The sequence below is a fragment of the Pithys albifrons genome, chromosome 1 (genome assembly GCF_047495875.1).
Source record: "Pithys albifrons albifrons isolate INPA30051 chromosome 1, PitAlb_v1, whole genome shotgun sequence".
Taxonomy (NCBI): Eukaryota; Metazoa; Chordata; class Aves; order Passeriformes; family Thamnophilidae; genus Pithys; species Pithys albifrons.
Window position 1 is genome coordinate 79,751,997 of NC_092458.1, and position 23,970 is coordinate 79,775,966.

The window sequence follows — 23,970 nt, forward strand, 5'->3', positions numbered from 1 at the left end:
CCTGCCCTTACTGGTGATTTATCTCTTTCCCTAAAATAAACAACATCAAACTGGATAACCATAAAATATTTTTGAAAGGTAATTGTCACCTCAAGTCTAAATATATTATATTACTATAAAGAAAAACCAAAAAATTTGTATTTGAATGGACAAACTCTAAAATATTATGTATTTCTTTACAGCGTGTACTTTTTACCATTACTGTGCTGACATCTTGTCCTTATAATGTATTTAGACCAATGGTACTTATGCCAAAGAAATAACCCTAAAGCCCAGACCTTTTCAGCAGAGCATACAGTCTAACAATTCCACATTGTTCTTACACAAATATTTCTGTCCCTTTTCTAGGCAATACATACTACTACTTTTGTTTCCAAGAACACTAAATATACGTGTCTGTGCGTATATAGCTGTTCTCTACAACATGCACTGTTGAACTGTACCACTTTTTAAATGCACGTGCTTTAAATACTTTTGTAAGAGTCCAGTACACTTTCTTTTTTTTTAGGAAAAATGCCCACAGTTTTCAACTAAAAACACGTTGCAAATAATTGCCCAGAGCAAGATTTTACAACTAAATTATAAAAGCCCTAAATCTCCAGTTTTATAACACCATCAGTGACAGAGTCTCAACTGTAGCAAGGAGACAGGCGCCACTATAATGTTAACAGCCAGTACATAAACATTAATGCAGCCTGCAATCCCAGAAGGGTCCCTTTAGAACTGCCACAGAAATTTTAGGTGGCTGTAGTTAGACCTTCCCTGGCTCAACTACTTACAAAAGGCATTGGGGGGAAACAAAAAGTCAGCCAGGCAGTAAGACAATTTATTTCATTAAACCCGGAATTATGTCCCCTCTTAAAGCCTTATAGTTCTTGAAACTTAACACATGATTTCTTGAGCAAGAGTCCAATAAAATGAAATTTGCTATTTAGCTGTTAGCAAAACACAACTTAAATGGTTTTGAAACATCAGCACATTTACAAAACACTTCAGAGAACATAATTCTTTTCCTAGAGAGTAATCACAGAGGTCTTAAATACAGACTCTTCACTGATATATGAGCCTTCTTTGCCGTAGAAATCAGCAAGGTACAACTGATCTAATCAGATTTCCAGTAACAGGCTGCCTTCAGCCAAGCCTCAAATCACATTTCAACAGCTTCATTCACAACAATTCTAACAAGTATATTCAGTTACTTCCTTGCTTTCTAACACACTGAGTACTTCTACAACAAGGTAGTGCCATGTCTTTCAGCCTGAGCCACATATCTCCCCCTCACCATACCCTCAGTTCTTGTGATAACATTTAAGAGATGTTGAAAGAAATGACAGGAGACTGTAAATTTGAATTACAATCAGGAGCAAAAAGACATAAACAAAGTTTTCTCTTTTCAAAACTACAAATAAAATTGATTCCTATCAACAGTTGGGAACAACATCTATAGAAGCTAACAGAGATTGTATGGCTAAACAACTCTATTCAAAGGTTAATAAAGAGAATGTAATAATTTCCTACGGAATTTAATGAAATAAATGTAATTGAGTCATATTTCTATTTCTGAGGAGACATTAACACATTTTGATGTCTAACACTACAAAACTGAGTTCTATGACAAAATAATTGCACATTTATCTTTAATAGAAGTAAAAAAAATCAAACTGTAAAGAACATTTTATTCTTCCAGTACTTGTGCAAGTGCACCTGTTAAAGTTTACTTATCATATAGCCATAGCTATTATGACAATATAGACACAGGGAGTAACTAAAACATTGACAATTAATCAAAAAATTATAAAAATGTACATTCTGTGAATTGTATACCTTTCTTCAGGAAAAGGGACTACTTCCCTTATTTACAAGAACATTTTCTTTGCATGTGAAAACACACAGCAAACCAGTAATGATATTTTTGCTTCATTTTACCGTATCTTTGCCAGAGCCATAAATACAAAGAAGAAAAATAACATGCCAGGACTAATTTCAAAAGTGATTAAAAAGATCTGGACTGTATGAAATAACATACAGTCAAAATCAGCTGAAATTTAAATTTGTGCCCTCTCCACACTGCCAGGAGCATTAAACACATACCAGCTATGCAGGTAACAGACTGGCATTTATAAATCCAGAACTGGCCAGTAAAGATGTTTCCTTCTAATGCTAACAGGCAACCCTGCTTAACAGCTCCAGAAAAACACAAAAATTCTGGGTTCCTTCTGCTGGAGTAAGGGATGAAAGGCACAGAACATGCATCCACACAATGCAAACACATAATCTCTATGTTTATACATCTACACCCAATTCTTATCTAAGAAATAATTTTTTTCAAAACATTACTTAATCATAATAATGTGACCAGTTCTCTTCTGATAATCTCACTGAACATTTATAGATACAGATACAAAAAAGTTAACAAGTGTTAACAAGTGTTCTTATTCCTCGTCCCTTTCCACAGATTCTAATAAATGAGTTTTCATAGACATGATAACCATATTTTATAGTCATCAGATAGAATACACATGGACATATTAACGTGCCATTCATATCTTTATAGAACTGTAACAGCATAACATAATGCAGTTCATTTCCTGAGTCTGAGATTTCAGTACAATGTCACCTGCTGTCCTCATTGCCAGTGTCATGCAAATTTGCAATTGCATATTACACAAACTAAAAATACACATTAAAAAACATGTTCCTCCTCAGGGTTATAATGCATCTAGCCAAGGTAGCCATTTCTTTTTCCCACTTCTCCATAAGAATTATAAAATGTACAAGGCTGGCACACATGAACAGCAACACTTGGAAGAAAATCTGATTTACAAGCCTACTGTTGCCAAGTTCAGGACTGACAGGGATGCTGTGCAAGCAAATGCCAGTGAGGTACTTAAAATAGGGTATCCACTTGGGAAGAGATTAAGTGATTAAGTTCGATGTTGCTGCCAGCTGCTAGTAGCAATTTGAAGGGCTAAAGATATATTTATGAACTCAAATCAGGATTTTTTCCCACCTCCCTGATTTTTCACTACAATCTGTTCTAAGCTCAAACCATAACAGCTACTTAGAAAAAAACTGAAAATGTCCCCATGTTTCCATGTGAAATGTCATTTTCCTAAGGGACTACAAGTCTATTAAAATTTGATTTTGCCTGTAACTGAAGCTAACAGGCTAACAGATGTCAAATCAGAAAGTCATATTTCACTGTCACCAGCAGGATTTTGCACATTATACATAGTTGCCATCTGAGAACATACCAAACAACTTCATGTTTTTAAAAAACCCTAAACTTTCAAATACCTTTTTGACATCCTTTAACAATTTTTTCATTAAGAACAATGACCCCACATTTTCATACATGTGTACATACAATTCCAACGTTGCCTTTTTTCCTTTGATGCAATATAATGTGTTTTTTTAAGCAAAATACCTTATGTCAAACATTATGGATTCTGACAGAAAGGAGAATAACCCTCCAGGAACTAAATATTCCAGCATTATTCATTGCATACAAACTGCACCAATCTACTTTTGTCATTTTCACATACTTCTATTTCAACTTCTATTTCTGTCAAATTTCAGATGCTAAATAGAAGCCTGTTAACATGTCAAAGCTTTCATACACTGCCACTAAGACTTTTAGAAAAACATTTGATATAAAATTTGTTTGCCTACTCTTTTTGCTACACTTAACAAGCTCAGCTTTGCAAGTCTCTCATAGTTGTTTCACTGTTCCACAGAAACGTTGTATGGGTTTGGGTTCACAAGCAGTTTCAACTCTTGACTCACAAACACTCTGAAAGCTACAAGTAGTTCATAGATGGAAAACCAGTCTGATTTCTTCCTATTTTATGCTATCAAGAAATATCAGAAGTTTGGCTCAGAAAACCCTCACACTGTAACAGGTCTGTAGGAAATTAGCTCAGTTGGTTAAATCTTGGTTGAAGTAATGCCAAGGTCACGGGTTCAATCCCCTGTATGGGCCACTGACTTGAGCTGGACTCGATGATCCTTGTGGGTCCCTTCCAACTCAGAATAGTCTGTGATTCTGTGTGAAAAGTTAAGGCAGTGTTGTCACTGATCAACCGGAAAAATGCATTTGCTGTCACTGCTAAAGGAAACACCAGTGCCAACGGCAGTGCTGCAGCCCAAGTAACAAGACAAAGTTCTCTACTAAAATGTATCCAACCTCTTTAAAAGGATAATTAACTTCTTTAGTAACTTGATTCTGATTATTTTCTCTATAGTTACATTAAAGAAAGTGATTTAGAAGTGCTCCCATGTTTCCATAATCTCTTACACATCCTCAATCTTCAAAAACAATGGCTAATGCAGGTTTTTAAAAGGACAGAACTGTGACATACCTAAAACTTGGCTTGGGATATGCTTACTCCATGGTGAAAGTTCAGGAATGGGGCCCAACAGTGAGCCAACAGCAATGATGATATGTATTTGCCATTATTTTAAAACAACTGCTTAAGGAAGTTTCAGATATTCATAGTAATCAAAAGTATATTCACACCACCTCTAGTACCTCCTTTATCATCTTCTAAAAAGTACTCCCTTGTATTATCCTTCTGTCACCTTTTCTTTGACTAAAACCTACTAATTAGATGACTAAGGCATCTCATTCCATATTAAATTAAGAAAGTATTGAGACAAACTACCAACATAAGCTGAATTTCAAGCAATAAAACCTTACAACCCAGCATTTAATCTGCCATCTTCTCACGGCCACATTACAAACAGCAGCTTTGGGTTGTCCTTGGATTACTCAGAGCCTTCTTACCCTGCTTTGTGCCTTCATAATGAACTTCCCATTGATAGCTGAACTTCAGCAGCTCTTCTTAAGTGAAAGGGTTTGCCTTAAATTTCACCCAATTTGGATTATTTCAGCTCATTCAGTTTTCTCCACAACATCTTATAATTCCTCTGTGTTAACTAAGGTCACATTGATAACTTAAGTCATCAGCAACTTTCATGAGCATTTTCCTTCTCTGTGACTAATTGCAAACATTATTCAAATTATATTTTAAAAAAACAAAGAAAAAAACAGTTTCATTAAGAAACTCTGAGCAAATGAGCTTCCACCAGGCAATCCTGAGCAACCCAATTACACCTTAAGGAAGAAAACCAAACCACAAACAGGTAACTGAATGTTTGCACAGTGATTTTTTCACTGTAGCTTTCTAGGTTGAAATTTGAGGTTGCAAAAACACTATTTCAAATTAACTGTATTTCCAGGTTCCTGAAATAAACCCACTGAATTATCAAATGTCAATCAGCAAGAGACCCAAACAAGAAATATTACCATATAAAATTGAAAATCCATGAACACAAACCCTACCTGCTTTTCCTTTCAATGAGAATAGCCATGTAAGAAGCAGGCAATGCAGCACCAAAGCCAGGAGACCAAAAGTAGAATTTTCCAAGTATCTTTCTGAAAAAGTAACATATATGTAACATATACACATATTACATGCAAATGGAACATTCATGCACAACACCATATTTTACCTTAATCATAAAATTACAGATGATTTATTAATTTTGTCCCTTTACATTAATCTGTACTTACTAATAAACACTAATAATTACATTTTTACAGTTAGGTAATTCTCAGAGGAGTTCCCCAAGTACTTCATAAACATTAAACACCTGAAACACTTAATTAATGTGTTCATTTCATTTAAATGACTACTGTTCTTCCAGAAAAGCAGTTTTCAAGATTTATTTCTGAAAAGTAGAACCTAATTACAGAAGAATCTTCTAAAAGAACTTCTAGCTGTTCATCTCTCTGTTACTTGTACAAATACATTTTCAGGAAGATGCACTTTCTGGAACGCAGCGATGCAATCAGGTAAGCCAGAAATGAAATCAAATAATTATAATACACATCACACTCCAAAGAGATAATCCACTGATGCTAAAAACAGGAAAACACACATTTACAGTAAGCCAAGGAATCAATCTGTACTTTACAAGTGGAAGCAACAGTGACTTCCAGTCCTATTAAGGTGGGAAAGCTCTCGGTTTTTTGCAAGTAGATCTGGATGTCATTCAGAGTAACCAAATTTCAACTATCAAACTTCCTTCAACAATAATAGTTGAAAAAAAACAGTTGCACCAATTACAGTATCTTTCTACAGATAAATCTTTCTATAAATTGGTCATTATTAAAGGAGGAAAATAAAACTGCATAACAGATACAACATCACCAATCCCATTTGGCCTGTTCAAGAGACCTGAACCTTCAAACTAATTCAGGCTGATCACAGAATTAACAGTCAGACAGTCATGACATTTGGTAGCATATTAAATATACTCCAACTATACCAATGCTGTTCAGCCAATAAGCACTATCATCAGGAAAACAGAATGTTACAATGGAGTCTACCCTTCCAAAAGCATGGCAAACAAAATAAACAAACAAAATGTCAAACACATACAGGGTCGCAAAGGACATTTTCTTAGATAAAACTTCATGTTGACAACACAGAAGAGAGAACAAAGATAATTAATCAACACCATCCGATTAGTTCACTTTCATTCTTGCTGTAAAAGGCATGAGCAGCCTCATTTCATACTTCTCCAGCAAAAATAACATTACTGGCAAGCAATGCCAGCTTATGTTCGTAAGTGAAAAGAGAGCCAGTGTATCAGCAGCAAGTGATGTAATGGCAATTACACACACTGTTCATTCCCACGGCTGCAAAAGGATAATTTCTCAGGATGACAATGCCAAATGCTGCAGGAGCTAAAGTTCATTATTAGGACTCTCTCAGAGCGCAATTACTGTATGAAGTTTCAGAGAAGTAATTTTAAACATCTTAATAAGTATGAACACATCTTACCAGACACACCTGTTAAGTAACAGAACAAATGTCTTTTCTGTGGGAAAGAAACAGGAATTTGTTCTTTTGGCATGGTTTAGAATCCCTTCACAAATGTTTACATGTTTGCGTTGACAAGATTTCAGAAACAACAGCAGCATATTTTACACAATAAAGCCTAGTGGAAATCAAAATGTCCAATCCGTAAGTGAAACACCTAAGCTACTATTGAAGGAAATGAAAATGAGCTTTGGTTATTATTTGCATCGTTATCTTCACATGCTGTATGGACAGAAATTGGAATGAAAACTGTGAGTTCTTTCAGTTTATGCATATAATTTCTCAATGTACAAGCTGTACATGGACAAACTTAATTACTCTAGTTCTAGACTAAGAGAACCATGTCTTCATGAGGTTTTGCATTTAATGCACCAAAAACCTCAAATCCACACCTTTCATTTAACAGATGTAATGCTTGTCACACTGGAGCCTAGCACTCCCATCTGAAGCCCAGACAGATGCAGTCTCCTGGATCTCTCCAACGGAAGAGATTACAAGCCCCAGCTGGCCTGTCACACATCCGTAACAGAGACCGTCACCCTCACTGCTCTGCCAACAAAACAGGCTGCTCTTAGACTGTGGTTCACTTCCATAAAAAAATATGACGTCAAACCCAGTCAAGTTAGCTTAGCAATCCCTTCTGGGACAAGAACATCTACCCATAGCCTAAGTCAGTGCCGATACTGGATTTAGATGTTTTTGAAATTCTGCTCACCTGTGAAATTAAAGAATGCTTACAATTACTTTAACTGCACTTTCTTGCCTGAAGTTCAACATCCTTGAGAATATTTGCAGCAGCTTCATTTTCGGTGGTTTTCCCTAGCTGAAAAGAAGCAAATACTACAGGAGTATCAATAAGATTATTACTAAAAACCAGATGACTCACTGCCAATTGCATTTCATACTTAGATCTTTTAATTGTTACTAGATGTCTATCACACACGGGGACTGAAGATTTCATGGGACTTTGGTAAAGCCAAGAAGAGATCAAGTGGTCACTTGATGCAGGACACCCTCTACATCCCTGCCAATACACCTCCTTCGTGGTGCTACAAAAGAAGGAAACAGGCAGCTCTTCTCAAATCGGGAATTGTGCAGGCAAATATGAGTTAATATGACCAGCTCGAAACCGCTGTTGCTTTGCTCTTGGAACTCCAGGAGGCCAAGAGCAGTCCACTGCATGGAACTTAATGGACAATTTTTTTCTGAGTTCCTGCTGCTCCTGCTGTAACATACTTTTTAACCAAAAAAGATACAAAAACTGCAGTATGTATCCTATCACATAAATCTATCCGAGTCAATCTCTCATCACTATCCAGGACTAGATCTGAAGCATCTAGGTCTCCACAGTCTCAGACAATCTCTTTTCATGGTTGCAAATCAAGCCCAGAAATACTCAGACCAGTTATTCAGAAAGAGAGATACTGGTATTTCTTTGATGGATTAAAACTTACAATACCAAATTGCATCATAGCCTGGTAAATCACTTGCAAATACTTTTGTTCACAGGGGCTACTGAAGGAAGTACACTGTATCATACAGTAATAAATTCAAAGAATAATACAAATTTGAACAAAACATTAAAAACTTATAAATATTTTTTTTTAAAAACTGCTTTTAAAAAAAAGGAGTGAAGTCTCAGATTACCATTCTCCATCATCCACCCAAGAGCAGGTGAGAGAAGCAACCTTATATGGCTCCAACTGCACAACAGTGTTGACATTAAGTACATTCCAAGTGAATGACTTGTCATCATTTTGATCTTAGAGGAAACTCTTGAAAAGAAAAAGGCACACTACTCAATTTGTAAAGGTGTCATGCATTCACTCAGCTTTCTGGCATGTTCTCATTTTCTCTCCAAACACTTACTTGGCTCCTTGACCATATTCAAGTACTGAAGTGGCTTTTTCAAATTAGCTACCCATGATTACTCTCAAACACCTTCTTGATTAATAGCAGATAGTTAAAGTCCATCACTGAGTAGGGACAGAGCTGCTTTTCCTCTTCCCTATGCTTTACTCTGTACTTTTCCCTATCAAATTTTATATGTGATTTTAATCAACAATATTTCTGAAATGGATGAGAGTCAATTTTAGATTTCTGTAACCTAAATAATCTCACACGATCTCTCATACTAGTCTTCATCCTTTTTCCAGATTCTTTAGGTATATCCAAAGCTAAGGACATAACAGGAACTTTACTGGCAACCTCTTCCTATTATGAAAACAAATTATTTATCCCTTGTTTTCTAACATGTATATTAACTACTCACTAATCATCTACTAATTCTTGGAACACAGAGGATCCTTCTTCTTGAAGAGTCCGAGCAAGCAACCTTGTAAAAGTCACCTGGGAATTCATGTAAAATGTACCAGGTGGATCATCACCAGGTACGGATTTATTCTTCAAAGGATACTAGCAAATTTGGAGAGTATGACTTTTCTGATAGTCATGCTATCCATTGTTTTCTGAAACGTCATTTAATGGCTCTTACATATCCTAGTCACTTACTTGCTGAGGCTCTGAATTTTATTCTGGTCAGAAAAGCTGCAAAATACTCATTATAACTGGACATTCATGTACTTCAACAGGCACAGTTCCTATGACTGCCTAAACTGTTCCTTCTTTTGCCTCTGGTAGTGATTTCATTCACCAGTTTCAATCAGCACCCTAGTCAACAACATTTTAGTTGCAAGCGCTGCAATTGCAGGTAGTGGGCACTGTGCAGAGACCCTGCCAGCATGGATTCTGCTGCAGTGACACCTCTTCATGGGCATCTCTCTGCAACAGAAAAAGCATGTACAACTCCCAAGATGATGGTGGGTTACTGTGCTGCACAGCTACAACAATGGCAAGGCCAGCATTTACATGCATCCCTTGTCACATTAAGCTGTTACAATCACCTTTTGCATCATTCTGGCCTAGGTTAACCCAAACGATGCTTCAAGGAGACTTGGAGAGCACATGGACTAGGCAACATTTCCATTACCCAGTCTGCACCTGGCCATGCTGTTTTGGAGGTCAGAACAGCTTTAGATAGATATGCTCCATGTAGGTGTCCTGGGTTGAGCTGGCAAAATGCCAACTGTCCAGGACAGAGTGAAGAGGGTTCCTCCTCCCCCCAACCAGTCAAGGGAAAGAGAAGAGGGAGAGGGAAAAAAAAACCTCAGAACCAGGTTTATGCTGAACCTAACTACATGTATTTATACAGAGAAGAGAACATTAAGAGGAAACTACAATATAACACACACTTACACAAGTTACATATATATAACAAGGAATAACTCCCCACTCCCCAATTAATACAAAGCCCATTACTCTAAATTCATAAGCACTCCAAAAGACACTCAGCAAGAAAGAGAAAGTATAACAACAAAATATTTCTACTTCCCTGAACGCAAACAAAATGCAAGCACAGGCAACAGAAGCAGGGCTTAGCATAGTAGAGGAGCTGCTAGATGTCCTCCTCTTAGTGCAGCCATGATGGAACTAACCAAGCCACTCCCACACACTGGATTTTACCCCCTTTGAGATGATGTAGTATGGTATGGAATACAATATTATTGGCTGGAAGAAGTCAGCTGTTAGCTAGCTCAGCCCAGCTTAAATCAGCTGACAATCCTAGGCCTAGCTCAACTTTAAAACCTAAGTTTAGGCCCACCTGGCTAAACCCATAACAGTAGGTGAAAGTGGTGCAATACCAACTGGCTTCAGAGTAAGACACTAATCTTTTACCTACCAGGCTAGGCACAGTCATAGATCTGCCAGATGGCCAATATCCTCTCTAAGAGGAACAGCTGACAACCACAAAACCACACCAGCATAATTTGGAGAGTAACAGTTAACAACAGCACTAAAGTAAGGCACTGCAGATCTAAGGCAAATACATGGCAGTTAAATGCCTGCCTGACACCCGATGCCGTCACATCTCAGAAGCTCAGCAGGGTCAGGCCCAGTTAGTACTTGGATGGGAGACCTCTTGGGAATACCGTGGGCTGTAGGTTCTAGTCCCGAGAACTTCACTGTCACTGTCCAAGCTCGCTCGGCCGTGGCAGATGAACCTGAGGAGTTAAAGGGTGGGGGCCAGTTCTGCACACGCTGTGCCTCACCTAAAAAATCCCCTGCACAGGCTGGAAGGGCACACCCACATGGGGAGAGCCCTGCCCAAATCTGCGTTCACGAAGCCGAGCCACACATACATGGCAGCATAAGGAAGAGCACTCTATAGCTCTGAAAAGATGAATCAATATTAATACAACCCAGATTGCTAGAAACATCCTGTTCTTTTGAGCCAATTACTTATAGATTCACCTTGAACTTTGCAAATTATATACTTAAAAAGCATTCCATGGCTCCTCAGCCAACTCCTCCTCCTCTTAGCCTTCTTGTTCAGCTTGGAAGCAAAGTTTAGAAACCTCTGAACAGATTTAGAAGTAGGGCATAATGAGTTTGATTATCTTTTAAAGTGGCTCTTGAGTGTGCTGCCAGTTAACTTTCAAAAGTTTACAGCTACTGTAGGCTTTACATGTCTGTGTGTAACATCTTACAATAAATGCATTTAGATACAGGACATCATCATAACATAAACATGAAAGTTTAATCTTTAACTATCCCAACAGTTATTTGAAATAGACACTGGAAACAGCTCAGAATACAGAAATGTCATTTATACTCATTTTTCAGAGCTAGTCTGTATCTTACAGAACCACAGAAGCTGTGCTGGGATTTCCTTCACTTATGACCACAAACAATGCAAGTACAAACCTGGATGGCTGGATGAAGTTTAGGATAATTAAAGTTATCACAAACTCTGCATCAGGAACATAAAATTGCATCAATCATTTCTAAGAAAGAAAGATTAGGCCTTCTAAGGTACCCTTCAGAATCTATTTGAATTTCCTGCAACAATGTCTTTTGTATCAGTAAAACAGAGAAAAAGAAGCAAAGTGGATACATTGACTTGTTTACTGATTTAAAATATTACAAAAATGAGAAACGTAATTTTAAAAATGAACAAAGTTTCATACTCAAGTGGTAAGAGCTGAAATCAAGATGATGGCACAGCTGTAGCTTTTTTTTATTCCAAAACATTACAAATAAGCCTATTACAAAAAGAGACAAATTAATAATTGAAAAGTTGCACAGAAATAGCTTTACTATTCTATTTCATTTTTAGGACAGTATACCAACCTTAGAATGCAAAAGCAAGCAATATACAAGGTCCCATTTGCTGTCAGAAAGGAAGTTGACTGCAAGATCTCAGGTAGCAGTTTGTACAAATAATAGTCAAGTTTTCGTTTCCTGAGAATAGCTGCAATCTGAGGGAAGAGGGAAGAAAAAAAACTTTACTTCAGTTAGGCTCTTTTTTACACACTGTAAAGAAAAATTAAAAAGGAAAACAAGACATGGCCACTTAAGTAGTAAAACAAAGCCTCTTAAATTTCCTGAGTTTATGAAAAATACCACAAGGATTTCCTTTGAACTTGTTCCAGCCGTTACAACATTTATACCAGGAAATACATTGAGCAATCCTAAACGGAAGGTAGAGGAGGAATTTTATTACCTTTTTACCATTGGCCATAATTGTCAGAAACATTCTCTGCCATGTATCAAATTTTTAAGATGTGGTAAATTTACACTGAGTTTTCTCTTCAAAACAATTGGACCATCACATAGTTATGCTCAGAATATCACTGAAGTAATCCAAATACAGGCCTTACACAGTGTCTCTGAAGTAATGATGTATTTTTAAAGTTTTCTACTCCAATTAACCTGCTGCAAGTCCTCCAAAAATGTTCACCATCTGCTAGAAGAACCACACATTCCTGACAAATTTTATAAGAAATGGTGTACTATCTAAAAAACAGTCAATACCAGAAAACAGACTCAATCTAAAAAGTAAACATTCTTGCTGACCTATTTAATAGCTCAAACACTGAAGGTCCTCAAACTCTTTTTTATCTACAGAACTCTGCAAATAGCTAATGGGAGGGTATAGCAAACCTCAGCGGTACCCAAGGGTAAGACAAGAGGCATCAGACAAGTTCAAAGATAGTAAACTCTGATTAGACCTAAAGAAAAAAATTTTCATTTGAGGATGGCTGAATTCTGGAGCAGGTTGGCCAAAGTGACTGTGACTCTCCACTGGAAATGCTTTAAACTCAACCAGAAAAGCCCCCAACTCACCTCATCTAACTGCTCTTGCTTTGACTCCAGGGACTCCCAAGGTCACTCCAACCTGTGTGCTCCTACGACTCCACAAAAGTATCCCTTGGGTGCATCAAGAGACAGGTTCTATTGGAGTTTTTTCATTTTAATAGCATTACTGTATTCATCTACACTGATCTCCCAGGGAGTCTCTAAACTGCCATGAGTCTTCAGTCAATGCTTAAAGAAGTTCCAAACAGAGTGATCTTTATACTGCTGCTGATGATGAGAAGACAGAAGTCCTGTCAAATTTGTACTGCCAACACCTCTCAAAGTCTTGGTTGTGAGAGGGAACTATTCTTCTAAAATACTGTCCACTAATACTGAATAGCAAGAAAATGTTTTAGAATCAGAGATGGGCCAGGGATTCTGGTAAAACTAACAAAAGGAAAGTTCTGCCAAAATCTGTTTCCAAAATGAAGCTTCAAAGGATTAAAAAGGAATACATGCATGAACAGACTTCTGAAAACAGATTTACACATTACTTAATCAAGCATCAAGACTGCTTAAAGCATAATAGATTAGGCAATAACGCAATCCAGATAATCTATCTGTTGAAGGAAAGTCTTAATATAGTCTAAACACCGGATAACTACTTGCCATCTCCCCGACTATTTCTGCCATGTTGTACAAAGGTCACAAACACTGGAACAAAACAACAGGGTTTTTCTGTTTTAAGAACACAGCCCTTATACCTGAAGTGTGAAGCACTTGCTCCCTCCAACCAAAGTGCCAGAAGTGCAATGGGAAAAAACTGGTATCTTATAAATTAATGTCAAATCAAAGCTGAAAAATTATTTCTGTAATGTCTCCAACAGGTTTAGATTAATGTAAATTTCTGCTTTCCCTTCTCTTTACTATCCTACTCCCAAGTCAAAAATAGCAAAGAATCAGAAACAACAACACAGCTCCGTGCCCCTCAGTCCAGGAAAGATATTGAGGTGCTGGAGTGGGTACAGAGAAGAGCAACAAGGCTGGTGAAGGGACTGGAGCACAAGTCCTGTGGGGAGAGGCTGAGGGAGCTGGGGCTGTTTAGCCTGGAGAAGAGGAGGCTCAGAGGAGACCTTATCACTCTCTACAGCTACCTGAAAGGATGTTGTGGCCAGGTGGGGATGGGTCTCTTCTCACAGGCAACCAACAGTAGGACAAGAGGGCACCGGCTCAAGCTCTGCCAGAGGAAATTTAAGTTGGAGATCAGGAAGAAGTTCTTTCCAGAGAGAGTAATCAGGCATGGGAATGGGCTGCCCAGAGAGGTGGTTGATTCCCCATCCCTGGAGGTTTTTAAATGCAGATTGGACGTGGCACTGAGTGCCATGATCTGGTAAATGGACTGGAGTTGAACCAAGGGTTGGACTTGATGATCTCAGAGGTCTTTTCCAGCCCAACTGATTCTATGAGTCTATGATTCTAACACACAAACCAAAGAAAATTGCTAACAGAGATATATGTGTGAGAGCAATAGAGCTTGATACACACCCACCAAAATCAAAAAGCTTATAATTTTCTAAGTGCTTTATAGACATCAACTTAACTAAATATTGTGTACAGCTGAAAGCAGGCAGGGAGTTCCTCTACTCCACCACCAGTGGTGCAATTATTTCAGAGATACTTTTGGACACCACTTTGCTCTCCCTATGAGCTCCACACATTTCAGGCAAGTATTATTAAAGTTCAGGTTGTGAACACAGAAAGATTATAAAATCTGACATCAGACTGCAGCTGTTCATGGCTCCCACTGGGATAGACTTCACTCAAGCAAGGTGGGGGAACATCGTGATGAAAACCAAATTCTTACAAAAATCTACTGCTCAAGGCTTGGCAGCACATGCCAGTGGCAGATGGCATGGAGGGAGAAGGTATCAGAACATCAGTAGGTACTTCCTTGGCAAACTATTAATCTCCATGAAGATGCTAACAGATGTAGGAGGTCTGTAGCTCAAGACTCCGTGTAAAGTCGGACAGACAGAAATGAATCTCTCATTGACATTATGGTCTTGGCTCTCCAGCTATAAAAGGAGCATATGAATCCTAGGACACCTTTATTTAGGAACCTCATGGTGGTCTGTATCAGGATCTTAGTGTTGATAGCTGTAAAAGTTGGTTTGGGATGCTAAATCACTACGAGAATGAGGGACTGTAATTCTCATGTAACTTGCTGATCCAAACAGTTGACTAATCTCTATTCAGGAATGGCCCAATAGCTCGCATTATTCTTTTTCACGCTCTCTGTAATTTCTTGGTTTTACTCTTCTATTTTTGGTATCATAGAATCATAGAATCATAATCATAGAATCGATTGGGTTGGAAAAGACCTCCGAGATCATCAAGTCCAACCCTTGGTCCAACTCCAGTCCATTTACCAGATCATGGCACTCAGTGCCACGTACAATCTCACCTTAAAAACCTGCAGGGATGGTGAATCCACTCCCTCTCTGGGCAGCCCATTGCAATGCCTGATTACTGTCTCTGTAAACAATTTTTTTCTGATCTCCAACTTAAATTTCCCCTGGCAGAGCTTGAGCCCGTGCCCCTTTATCCTATTGCTGACTGCCTGGGAACAAGAAGAGATGGAGCCACAAGAATTTCACAAAGTAATATTCTTCAGTACTTACAAATTATTTAGTAATTTATTTAGTACTTTAGTAAGACAGTACAGCATGTCTGCAACAACCGGGGCACTGATGTGTGAGGTAACGCCACAAGTGTTTGCTGCTGTACAAAACAGACACAGTGCTGCCTCCCATCTTTCTCCTGCTGCCTGTAATGCCTCACCCCACCTCCTAACCCAGTCATTTCAGCATAATCCAGGGAACAGCAGCAACATACTACTCTAAAAACATGACTTAAGGTGAGAGAAAAGCAAAATCCACTTCCAGTGCTGCATCTCTCTCCACTGTATTTCTGAAGCCATGGTGGTTCTCCTGGCTATTATTGTTTACAAGAAGAAGACTGCCCAAAAGAATGTCTGGAACCAGGGAAAGCAGACTACACTGAATTCCAGTGGAATACAAACCAGATTTCATTCATTCATAACTTCTCCAGGCAACCACAGCAATGCAGCCTTTCCCAGCTCAGGGTGAAGAATGCTCCAGCACCTGCTCTGACTAACAGGGGCTTAGAACATAGACCTGCTGCAACTTCCTACTCTGCCTTTCCACAAAACACTGCATAACTCTTCAAATCTCATTTTCAAGGCATCCAACGAGCCGGTCACCCTAGGCCACACCTTGAGTATTGTGTTCAGTTCTGGGCCCCTCAGTTCAGAAAGGATATTGAGGTGCTGGAGCGAGTCCAGAGAAGAGCAACAAGGCTGGTGAAGGGACTGGAGCACAAGTCTTATGGGGAGAGGCTGAGGGAGCTGGGGTTGTTTAGCCTGGAGAAGAGGAGGCTCAGAGGTGACCTCATCACTGTCTAGAACTACCTGAAGGGAAGTTCTGGCCAGGTGGGGGTTGGTCTCTTCTCCCAGGCACTCAGCAATAGGACAAGGGGGCACGGGCTTAAGCTCTGCCAGGGGAAATTTAAGTTGGGGATCAGAAAAAAATTCTTTCCAGAGAGAGTAATCAGGCATGGGAATGGGCTGCCCAGAGAGGTGGTGGATTCACCATCCCTAGAGATTTTTAAACGCAGATTGGACGTGGCGCTGAGTGCCATGCTCTGGTAATCAAAGTGGGGTTGGATTAAGGGTTGGACTTGATAATGTCGGAGGTCTCTTCCAACCCAACTGATTCTGTGATTCTATGATTTAGAAGGACTACACAACTCTCTGAGGTGAAGACTGTCATGAAAAACTCCAGCCTCCAATACAGCTCAAATTTAACCAAGACAACCCTTTCCTGTACCATACCACCTTTCCTTTAGGAAAAAAAACCTCAGTAAGACTGTGGAACAAAGTTTCTCATCTACTAACAACTCTCACTGACCGTACTGTTTTCCATTCCAGAAGGAAAACACATGGCTTTCACTTTTCATTTACATATATACTGTTTATCATCCATTAAAAAAATTACAAAATTATAAAATCAAAATACCACCCTGTACACACATCTCCCTAGGGAAGTGACTATAAAGGGAATAAAAGACCTAATGTAATCAATGTACACAAAATATCCAATATACCATAAAAACTCTATCATCTAAACCAATATGCTTGCCAATGATATTAAAGTAACAATTAATGATACTTTCTCAGGTAGATTTGCCCTCTGTGGGTAAAGAATGTCCAGTTTGAAATTCTCCTGTAATGTTAAAGATTTATCTATTTATTGATCAAGAAATATTCCCATTGCATTAAGAATTTGCATCAGCGTAGAATTTAATCCCTCCTTGTAACTTAATTTGTAAAAATTCCAAGATACCTGGAAAGGAATAAAGAAAATTCACATTTCAAAAACTAAAACTGATTTTTTCCTTTCACCACAGTTTCAGCTTTCTTACACTATGGCATTTTGTGTACTAAAGAGAAGCTTTAGCCAGTACTACAGCCTGTAGAGCAGTCTTCATTTGCCTATGTAAGCCATAAACAGACTTGAGCACTTACTACCCACAATCCACACCAGCAGCTGAGCTGTTTGCCCATAACAGCTTTTGCAGTTCTTCCTGCTATTTAAATTCATTTTCTGCTCTCAAATCCAGCAGAGCTCAAGCTCTCAGGCACTCAGCAATAGGACAAGAGGGCATGGGCTTAAGCTCTGCCAGGGGAAATTTAAGTTGGAGATCAGAAAAAATTTCTTTACAGAGAGAGTAATCAGGCATTGGAATGGCCTGCCCAGAGAGGTGATGGATTCACCATCCCTGGAGGTTTTTAAACGCAGATTGGACGTGGCGCTGAGTGCCATGATCTGGTAAAGGGACTGGAGTTGGACCAAGGGTTGGACTTGATGATCTCGGAGGTCTTTTCCAACCCAAACGATTCTATGATTCTATTGCAGCTCTAGAAACAGGAGAAGGAATCCACCTTTGCTAACATTTTTACCTTCTCATCTAATACAGACAGCTAATAAATCCTATCTTTCCTAATCTCCTGTAAGAAGTACTCTTCTAGAAGCCCAATACTTCAAGCAAAAGGGAATTTAAAAGCAACCAGGTGCTGCCACAGGGCAGGTGGCCTAAGAACATGCAAAGTTTTTAGAACTTTCTAATTTTCTTCTATTTGAATCCACAAGTTCTACCTCTTGGCCCTCCTTCAATCCAGTAGTCTGCATAAAATGCAGATACACCACGAAAGAAGAAACAAATGAATCACAGTTAGAGGAAAGAAAATTATCAACAGAGGCAAAAAGTATTAATCTAAAAGAATACTAGATATTTCCTAATTAAAAACATACAGAGCAGAACTAGAAAAAAGGTAACAGAGTAAAACAGCTGAAAGTAACAAACTGAATTCCAAAAGTTTCAGTTATGCTTAAATACTGTGAAATAGTCAGAAAATTTTAATCTGTGTATCACTGGATATCATGAGCGTAAGAGTAGGTGCAACTGGATGCAGTTCTTAGACAACCAAAATTTTGCTTGCTGCAGGCAAACAAGACAAATACATTACTCTTCAATAGCATATTAAAGTGAGAAATTGATTTGATGAACTTGTGTGATACCTGTGCCTGACACATGCAGGAAGAAGGAGCAGGTAATTAAATACCTGCCAGCTTGACTTCCAGAGGAAATATTTCTGGCCCCAAATGTGATTAGTTTGGTACTAAGAATGTGGTCATATAAAGCCTCTTGAATAAGGTAAGGGAAGTATGCAGAAAAGAAAATTTTCTTTCCACATCTGAAGACTGATCCAGCACTGCTCAGTGTCCCATTACCACTTGTGGGAAAGCTGAAAATCGAAAAACTCTTGACATATTTTTTAAAAAAGCAACTTCTTTCATTGCTTCTTCACACAACTGCTTACAACTTGAAACCCAAAATTCAGCTATGCTTTAATCAGGCCTGGCAGTGTTAGGAGGCTTTTGGAGGCAACCCCTACACACTCATTCCTTATAAACACAGGGGAAAAACCAGCAGGATTAATACATGACAGCTACCACAGCAAAAGACATCACCACAAACAACCTGTCTCTCAAAATCCTCAAATATACAAGCACCAAAATGACCCCTTAACAGCTGATTATCTTTTATGTACCTAGGCCAGACCAGAATATTTCTCCTTTTCCTAGATATAAACCCAATGTAAACTGTCCCCAGACTTCCTTTCCAAGGGTAATCACCCCATTTCCCCCACAGTTTAAAATGAGCTCTGATTTAACTCTCTCTAAAACACTTTGGCCGTTACCATCTTGAAATAGACAGGAAATGTTCATACATATGAAAAGCCCTATTTAATTCATTTTAAAAACTGCTATGAAATTCTACTTAGCACAGGTGGAAAGACCACGAGAGCCAGACTACCACATCCCTAAGACTGTTTTCATGTGAATAGAAATGAGGGTAGAAGGATGACACATGGGGGTTAGACCTTTTATGTGCAGTAAAATACAGAGGGGAAATGAACGGAGAGGACCCCTCAAAACAAATGCAAATACTCTTGAAGCAATACACTAGTCACTTCAAGAATAAATATTGCTAATGATTTGAACTCTAAGATCTACTGTATTTTATGTCTGAAGTACAAAAACAAAAAGTCTGCTCAGTAATAATTAAGAAATAGACAGAAAAATATTTTCTAGCAATAACTACAGAATTCACACAACTGCATTTGACTCTCCAACACAAAAAATGAAAAATCAGTCCAGCAGTTTCAGGATACCATCAGTTTGTGGAACAGCATTACTGAAGTCCTTTTTCTTCTTTTTAGTTAAAGTCTTTATATACAAATGTTAAGCCCCATAGAATTAGGAAATCAGAATTCATTTATCCTGTCCTAATCATGGAAAGAATATCTGCAATTCCAATTCCATCCTTGAAACACAACTACATAGTCCAGCACAAGGCTTGGAACTCGGCTACCACTGTTCCAGCAGAAAAGGAACACGAGACTCAGTCCCAAGCTTTGCCACGATCTGAGGCACCAGCCAGGCCTGATGATTTTAACGATGTGTCATGTAACGCCTACAAATATTTATCATCCAACCACAATAACCTGAACTTCACCTCCAGTACCCTCAGCCCTCACCTGTATCCCTGAACTGTGGATTCCACCAGACGAACTGCACACAAAGGAGAGTTTGACTTAATGACTGTGCTTATTGGCTGACCAATGTAAACAGTCTGACAGGTTACACGGCAGGCTGGAAAAACCACAGAGCTTGTGCCAGCTCTGCCGTCTGGTGTACAACATTCTTCTCTCCCTCCTTCATCAAATCACCATTTGTTAAGTTTGCACAAGTTGTAGTTCTTTAGGAATGCTACCCTTCAATCAATTTTAATGAAATTAAACAACACACGTAAGCACTGATTGGTAGAAAATGGAAGAAAGCACTACTGTCTCTCTATTATTACCTCACAAAATACAACTAAAATCAAGCACATCATAACAAATTTCCCTTAAAAAGGAGAAAAAAAAATTAAAAAGAAAAAATCTACAGCAATATTCAGACACTTTGCCAAATCTCCAAGACGGCAGAGTTCAATAACACTTATAAGCACAACTATCTGGCATGTTCAGGCACCTCTAAAATGCAAATTTAGAGACGTTCATATAATCCACACACTGCGAGTCAGGGAAAAGTTTATAAATTCAGTCACATGTGAATGCTAAAAGCAAAGCAATCCCCAGTATTTAAACCAGTTAAGAATTACCTCAGATTACTCAAGTGGCAGGCTGAGCTACAAATAGATGTCAGATTTTTTCATCATTATATTCAATTATTTATATGGGTTTTATAACCATTTGCAATTTTATTTGAATTTTACAAGAACCTTATTCCTTGGTTTTATAAAAATGATTTTTAAGTGCTTTGGAGTAACCTAATCTCAAACTGCCCTCGGGTAACACTTGGCTTTTGAAAGACACTTGTTCAAATCAGTAATTTGTTTCTCCTGCCTTCTATGAAACATTCAGATTTGGTTTTCCTCAATTAGCTCATCCCTCCCTGATTTCACTGATTACAAAACCTGGCTTCCACATTGCTTAATTTCAAAACTCCGTTCCTGCAATACTCCAAGGAAGAGCGTGTCCCTCCTGTACTCTGAGCTCCCCCGTCTCCTGTGAGATGTTATATGCAGATCACTGGCAGCAGATTGGGTTGTTTCAATCCAGCTTTTTTAAAATTTTCCGTATCATTCAACCAACCTAAAAAAGAAACAAACAGTACTCACGTGCTCTTTTAATGACATCTAAACCATGTTCAATCCCAGCATCATTCTCATTCCATAACAACTTATCTTTACCACTTGTTTTCCTTTTACCTAAACAAGTCGGGACTATTTTTCATTCCCCTTAAAATGTCTAACTCAGCAAATATTTAAGGACTTTCCTCCTACCCTGAAAATCTTACACTCTACTATACAGCTGGAACAACTTAAGATTAACAACTCCTCCATAAATAGTCCCTTTAGAACCTTTTGCTGGTTCCCAGTATTTGCAGTGTCTTTACCAAGATCTTTGCTCAGTCAAAACTCAGTCCAGGCTGAGGCTTTCCCTGGCTACCACTATTACCAAGATGCAAACTCCAAGTTACATCTTCCATCTTTGAGTATAAATGCTTCAGTCCACCTAAATTCAACATGTGAATCTTTTTAAATTCTCAGTATCTCAGCAAAAGGCTATTTTTGTTTATTTTCACTTTATGGAAGAATTTTATAGTATGGCCTGAAAGCCACCTGAACAAAGCAGAATGATCACAGCCTGGAATGAAGAAGTCTCAGCCTCTTACCTTAGTAACATTTAGGCTCATTTTAGTCATTAACCCAGCTTCCAGAAGAACCCAAAGGCAGGAGGACACTGAGCTACATGTCATTCATCAAACAGGAGAGAGATACAGGACACTACTCATCACTACTACTACGCATCATTTTGGATATCTATTCATTACTACTAAGATGCGCAGATATCCAAAAGAAGGCAATCACAGCAACTCCAGGTACCAGGTCCTGATAGAACAGAGATTCTTAACAGCCCAACCCAAAGATCCAAGCAGGCCCACAGAAGCATATTCAGAGTAACAATAACATCTTCTTAGTCTCCTCACCCTACTTCCAAATACATATTGGCCTGCAGCACACACAAACAAAAAGCACATGTTAATGCACCCAGCAATTCTGGAGTATTTTAGAATAAAATGTGGCCAATACAGCCTTCTAGCACACCTCAGAAAGGTGACACATCATGACCATGTCTACACTGGCAGATAAGAAAGCTGCCTCCCCCGCTCTGCTCAGACCAGTTCTAACAGCTCTCCCCAAGACGAACTGCATGCAAAGTGAGGCTGGAGTAGCAGCAGCACAGCCAGTGTGCACTACCCATCCCTGGGGACAAGAATGCGCGTAAGGCCAGGAAAGTGATGTGAGACTCACACTTGACTCTGCCTCACCTCAATCTTTGGCTGTTGATTTTGTATTCCATACAAGAGTTTTCAAAATAATTAATTATTGCAACAATTAGAGTTGTTCTTGTTACTGACCCTGAGATAAGCTCAGTTGGTTAAAACTTGGTTGTAATAACGCCAAGGTCATGGGTTCAATCCCCTGTGTGGGCCATTGACTTAAGAGTTGGACTCGATGGTCCTTGTGGGTCCCTTCCAACTCAGAATAGTCTGTGATTCTGTGATTACCTCCTGTCAATGAGTGACTCACCTGTGAAGGGACCTGCCAGCTGCCACGAGCAGCTTGCACAGCAGCTCCCTGACCCACGCTGTACTCACACCAACCTACCCCTCTCACGGATATTGTACAGGAAATAAACACACAGCACATTGCTAACAGCATTTGTGACTCTGACAGCATGACATACAACCCCGTTCTATTCCCAGGGAGCTTACAAAGGAAATAATGCAGATTAAGACACAGAATACAGATAGTGAGAGGTCATACAGGGCCTAGGAAGACATTGGAATCCTAAGTAGAAAAAAACCTTTCAACACAGAAAGAGAAAAAGCAATTGGCATCTAAGAACCTGAAGGTTATTATAAGCACAGCAAGAAGCAGATACGGCACAAGTATGAAGAAGGATCAAATGCCCTGAGAATCATTAAAAACTGCACTGGAGCAGCAGACTCTTGTCACATCTGTCCTCCTAAGGAATTGGCTGAACTATCCCTCAGTCCAGAGGACAATTGGAACAGACTCGCTGGCACCCACACTGCTGCTCCTCTCCTCCACACCAGCACATCTGTCTGGGAGAGACACATCTGGAGTCTGATATTTTTTCCAACTAAAAAAAAATACTCAAGCATAATCCTTAAAAATAGGAAAAAAAACCCCAACAACTAAACAAACAGTACAGCGCTACTTCAAAGCAAAGACTCTACACAGCCATTGACTGAAAGCCAGTATTTCACTTATCAAATACCAGCACCGCTTAATTTCGCTCCATCAGTTTCCCACTGCCTGAAGAGCAATAAAACATTTAAGAGATGTGGAATGTAGCTGTTATGGGTTTGGACTCTGGATTCCAACAGTTCCTAACCACATTCTCTTACAGAAAAACTTCGCACAATTTATTCTCACCTATTCATTCTCATTCATTTCTACACAAGCTTTCATGAAAGGAAACTCTTTCGCCTCCTTTCCTTAGTTATTATTATTAACTTGTGGCAACCAGAGGAACAATCAGAAGCCATTTTACAGGCTTGACATAGAAAAATAAAGTGCATTTTTTTTGTTGCTGAGCTCTACAAAGGACTGGGACTAAGCATTAATAGAAACCAGTTTGAACTGGTCGGAACCTGTCTGAGCTGGTTTGAACCGGTCTGGACTGGTCTGGATCCGTTTG

The 23,970-nt window shown here is 38.9% G+C and overlaps 1 protein-coding gene across 1 annotated transcript in view; it reads right to left on the reverse strand.

Annotated features, from left to right (window-relative positions):
• The window catches only part of TMEM135 (transmembrane protein 135), a 180,653-nt gene that overhangs the window by 149,720 nt on the left and 6,963 nt on the right, over positions 1–23,970 (reverse strand). The window contains exons 2-3 of the mRNA XM_071556068.1: positions 12,081–12,208; positions 5,345–5,437 (exon numbers count right to left, since the gene is read on the reverse strand). Of these exons, the coding sequence (XP_071412169.1) occupies positions 5,345–5,437; positions 12,081–12,208 (221 nt within the window). The remainder of the gene's footprint in view (positions 1–5,344; positions 5,438–12,080; positions 12,209–23,970) is intronic.